General features: G+C 35.8%; 1 protein-coding gene across 3 annotated transcripts in view; it reads left to right on the forward strand.

Annotated features, from left to right (window-relative positions):
- Positions 1-5,250, forward strand: part of LOC106873921 (GRIP and coiled-coil domain-containing protein 1) — a 25,217-nt gene that overhangs the window by 4,844 nt on the left and 15,123 nt on the right. For all 3 annotated transcript variants that reach the window (XM_014921458.2, XM_052971790.1, XM_052971789.1), the window contains exons 3-5: positions 423-541; positions 951-1,144; positions 4,237-4,362. In XM_014921458.2, the coding sequence (XP_014776944.1) occupies positions 457-541; positions 951-1,144; positions 4,237-4,362 (405 nt within the window). In that variant the 5' untranslated portion in view covers positions 423-456. The remainder of the gene's footprint in view (positions 1-422; positions 542-950; positions 1,145-4,236; positions 4,363-5,250) is intronic.

Raw genomic sequence — 5,250 nt, forward strand, 5'->3', positions numbered from 1 at the left:
TGAATTACAGGCACAACAGAAACAGGAAGTAAGAGCAGGGTTCGCCACCATCCCCTGCCGGTGCCTTGTGAAGCTTTAGGTGTTTTCGCTCAATAAACACTCACAACACCCGGTCTGGGAATCGAAACTGCGATCCTATGACCGCGTGTCCACTGTCCTAACCACTGGGCCATTGCGCCTCCAAAATTACTAAGTAAATCATTATTATTATTATTATTAGGGTGGTGAGCTGACAGAATTGTTAGTGCGCTGGGACAAAATGCTTAGTGGCATTTCTTCTGGCTTTACATTTTGAGTCCGCTGCCCTAACCACTGGGCCATTGCGCCTCTACATCTATCTACATACCTACTTTATCTATCTATCTATCTATCATTAATTAATTAATTAAGTTTATGTGTTTCTATGTCTTGTATAATTTCAGTCACCAAATTAAGATGGATCATTTCAAATGAAATATGGACAAGACAACAAGAAGTGAACTAATAAAAACTATTGAAAGTCAGAAAGACAAAATTCAAAGATATGAAGCCAGATTAAGAGGTAAGTGGTTGCTTGTATCAGGAAATTCAGATACTGGAAAAAAACAACCGGTAATTAATCCATTGATATAAACCTTCTGACTCTGCTTGTCTCTGTACAACACAATAAGCCTTAAGGGAGGTAACTGTGACTGGTTTTTTGTCTTTGATTCTATCAGAATGAGCCTGTTGTGTTTCGTTGTAACATTTTTGATGGGTCGGTCGTCTGAAATAATTTCAATATCTTTTCATGATTATATCTTGGGTGTAAATGTATCAGGAATCGATGATTATAGGTAAACAAGGCAGGGCAGACAGAGAACACAAATGATTATTTTATAATTAAATTGGTTCATTGATTAGTTTGGTGTAAAATTTGTATATTGCTATTGAATATTTTATTAATGAAAATCTAATCGTTTATTACCTAGATTTAATCAGTGCTTACAAAGGTTTGTCAAAAGAGAAAGAGGCTCTGGAAGCTAGCATCCAATGTTTAACTGCAACTGATTTGAACAATGGTATAGGTAAAAAATCATTTTCTGCTGCCAACAAGGAAAACAACAATGACAAAGAAAAAACAGATGAAGAAAAAGAAGAAATTCCTCACCCATTACAGTCAATGGTAATTATTTAAAGCTTTTTTTTTATTATATGTTATCAGGAAATTTGAAGTAAGTTCTTTTACAACTGGAAGAGTATTGGGATATCTTTATTCTTCTAATATTACTGATTTTTAAAGCTTTTTGTACACAACTAGGTTTATTTAAGATGTCTGTAAGTTTGAAGTAACAGTTTTTGGCCTTCAGTTGAATTAAAGAGATGTCATAACGGTATTGGCACTTAATAAACTTCCAGTCAATGAGACAAGTATGACAAACGCTTCACTGTGAGAGTCAAACACAGACAGAAATACACACACACACACACATGTTGGGCTTCTTTTAGTTTCTGTCTACTAAATCCCCTGACAAGGCTTTGGTGAGCCCAAAGCTATATTAGAAGACACTTGTACCATTGCGTGGTACTGAACCTGGGACTGTGTGGTTGGGAAGCAAGCTTCTTACCACACAGCCATGCCTCCACCATTTCTTACCCAACAGCCACACCTGTGTATTTTGTAATAATGGTTCGCTGAGATCAGATAGAAATATCTAGAAAAAATGTGCTCTTGAATTAAATGGAATTACTAAAAGAATGTCATAAAGTCAAAAGTAAAAGTTCCATTGTTGCATATTTGAAAAAATGCATAGTTTCAATGGAATGGACAATATTTTACTCTAAGAGACTTCTTAGTTCATCTAATTTAGTAACTAGATCCCTACATTTATCAGGAACAATATCTTATGCAGCTGCAGTTCCAGTTTGGTATCAATACAAGGAAAATGATGAACCACAAACTAGATATATAGCTTGAACTGATTCTTAAGGATGAATGGAATATATCAGCTCAAAATATATTATCAATTCATAACAGATCAAAATGAAGAATAATGAATATTGACAGCAGATCAAATAGAGCAGGGGTTCTCAACCATTTTTTGTCTGTGAACCCCTTTGATCGTTGTTTTATTGTAGTGGATCTTCCATAATCATTCAGTGTTTAAAAACTAGTTCTATAGAGACTTTTTTTTTGACAATTCCTATTTTAAATTAAAATTACGATAAACGTAAATAAACAAACGATGTTTGCTTTTAGAAGCGCTGAGATGTCTTTTAGAAAGTTAAAGAAGTGATTTTAAATTCTCAATCGCAGAATAATGCTAATAATATAGCCTGAACAGGATAAACTATCCCTATTTTGCAGAGAAAAGTGTAGGTGGCTAGCTGTGGACTCGAACTCACATCCCCGTGATTACATGTCACGATGCTTTGACCGATTATTATTTACGTTTATCGTAATTTGAATTTAACATATGAGAGCGTCTTATAAAGTGAGATTTATATATCTTAATTTGCAGAGGAATTTGTAGTGGGTAGCTTAGCTTAATTGGTCAAAGCATCGTGACATGTAATCACGGGGATGTGAGTTCGAGTCCACAGCTAGCCACCTACACTTTTCTCTGCAAAATAGGGATAGTTTATCCTGTTCAGGCTATATCATTAGCATTATTCTGCAATTGAGAATTTAAAATCACTTCTTTAACTTTCTAAATTCCTATTTTGTTTTTCATACATTAACTTGTGTAGGTTGAACTATGTAAAATGTTAAGAGAAAGAAACTGAGCTATTTCTTGCAATACATACCACTATATACATCTACAACCAAATGTTTTCAGAGGTCCTTGAAATACTATTGTGGGTCCCCAATTTACTATTTTATTGCATGGACCCCAGTTGAGAATCACTGAAAGAGATTTCAGTCCCTCAAGTCCCCAATAATATTATGGTTCAACAACTGAGACAGACATAAACTTAGCAAATGACATTAGACATAGTTGTTGAATAATGAAAGGAATTCAATTAATTTATTTCTGGATGAGGGGATGTTATTGGTAGGTTAATATTACTGTTTATGAATAAGGTGGTGAGCTGGCAGAATCATTAACACACTGGGCAAAATGCTTAGCGGTATTTCATCTGTTTTCGTGTTCCGAGTTCAAATTCCACCATGGTGAACTTTGCATGTCATCCTTTTGGGGTTGATAAAATAAGTACCAGTTGATCATTGAGGTTGATGCAGTTGACTTACCCACTACACTGAAATTGATGGCCTTGCACCAAAATTTGAAATCAGTAATATTGTTTGTGATTAGGAAGACTTAACACTTTTGTTGCCATATTTCTGTTGAAATGCTCTGTGTTTCTTTCAATTATTCTAAATATAACAAAGAATTTAGTAAAATAATTTAATTATCTATTTCGTTATTGCCCACAAGGGGCTAAACATAGAGGGAACAAACAAGAACAGACGAACGGATTAAGTCGATTATATCGACTCCAGTGCGTAACTGGTACTTAATTTATCGATCCCGAAAGGATGAAAGGCAAAGTCGACCTCGGCGGAATTTGAACTCAGAACGTAACGGCAGACGAAATACCGCTAAGCATTTCGCCCGGCGTGCTAACGATTCTGCCAGCTCGTTAACTTAATTATCATCAACCCTTTAGCATTCAGACTACTCTGTCAAATGTAAAGCCTGTTTAATTACATTGTTTTAAATTAATTGTACAACATCTTGAAACTCTGAGATTTTGATGGTGTCCCTGTTTATTTTTAGAATGAGTTTGTAGGGTAGGTGTGAGAGGTCAGAGCTGACTGGTTTGAGCATAAAACAGGAAGACAATTTTGGCCTGATATGGCCGGTTTAAACACTAAAGGGTTAAGCTAGTGTTAGGAGCATATATTGTGATTAAGGTTTGGTGGAAGATTTTAATTCAGAACTTTTGAAAACAAGACATTTGTACTACAGAGCCAGAGGCGATTTCAGGTGGGTTTGTATCAAAAGGTTTAAGGTGATTACTAATTCATTGTAACAGCTTGGCTTTGATTATATTTCGATAAATACTATGACACAATGTATTTCATCTCTTGTTTTTTTTATCACAATCCTTTTAAGATACATATTTTATACAGAATTCTTAAGTATTTTGATATTTTCTATGAAGCCATTCCATTCTGTTGATAAAATTAAATCTAAGAGTATTTCATGTCTAATATAGACTCAGAATTGCTATTTTATTTATTTTAGACTCAAATTTAATTTTCTATTTCAGTCCAGTGAATCCCATCAGACTGATATTGAAGAAAAGTTGGCTACATTGACGACCACATTAAGTGTTTTGACCAATGAAAAATCTCGACTTGAAAGTAGTTATCTTGCCGAAAAAAAACAGCTAAAAGTAAATTTGTACCTGATATTTTTAATTATTTTTTAACAGTCTCGTGATCAAGAAATTCAAATTTCTCTTGATTTTGGTATCAGTGCTAAACTTTTACTGTATTCTTCATAGTTCTTATAGTGTCTGAGACAAAAAATAGAAGCAGATGTACCACGGTGTAGCCATCTAGTTTCACCAGTCCTCAGTCAAATCGTCCAACCCATGCTTGCATGGAAAGCGGACGTTAAACGATGATGATGAATGAGTGCATACTATTTTCATCTTTGATGATATTAGCATAGTATAACCATTGTAAGGTGTTGAGCCGGTAGAATTGTTAGGATGCTGGGCAAATTGCTTAGTGGTATTTCATCCGTCTTTACATTCTGAGTTCAAATTCCACTGAATTCGACTTTGCTTTTCCTCTTTTCTGGGTCAGTAAAATAAGTACCAGTTGAGCACTGGGGTTGATATAATCGACTAGCTTCTGCTCCAAAATTGCTGGCCTTGTGCCAAAATTTGAAACCAATATTATACCAAGCAGTGTATATGTTGGATTAATTTTGCTATTGCTAATCATCATCATCATCATCGTTTAACGTCCGCTTTCCATGCTAGCATGGGTTGGACGATTTGACTGAGGACTGGTGAAACCAGATGGCTACACCAGGCTCCAATCCGATTTGGCAGAGTTTCTACAGCTGGATGTCCTTCCTAACGCCAACCACTCAGAGAGTGTAGTGGGTGCTTTTACGTGTCACCAGCACGAAGGCCAGTCAGGCGTTACTGGAAATGGCCACGCTCAAAATGGTGTATTTTATGTGCCACCCGCACAAGAGCCAGTCCAGGGGCACTGGCAACGATCTCGCTCGAAAATCCTTACACATGTCACGTGCACAAGTGCCAGAA

This window comes from Octopus bimaculoides, chromosome 11 (assembly GCF_001194135.2).
Source record: "Octopus bimaculoides isolate UCB-OBI-ISO-001 chromosome 11, ASM119413v2, whole genome shotgun sequence".
Lineage (NCBI taxonomy): Eukaryota > Metazoa > Mollusca > Cephalopoda > Octopoda > Octopodidae > Octopus > Octopus bimaculoides.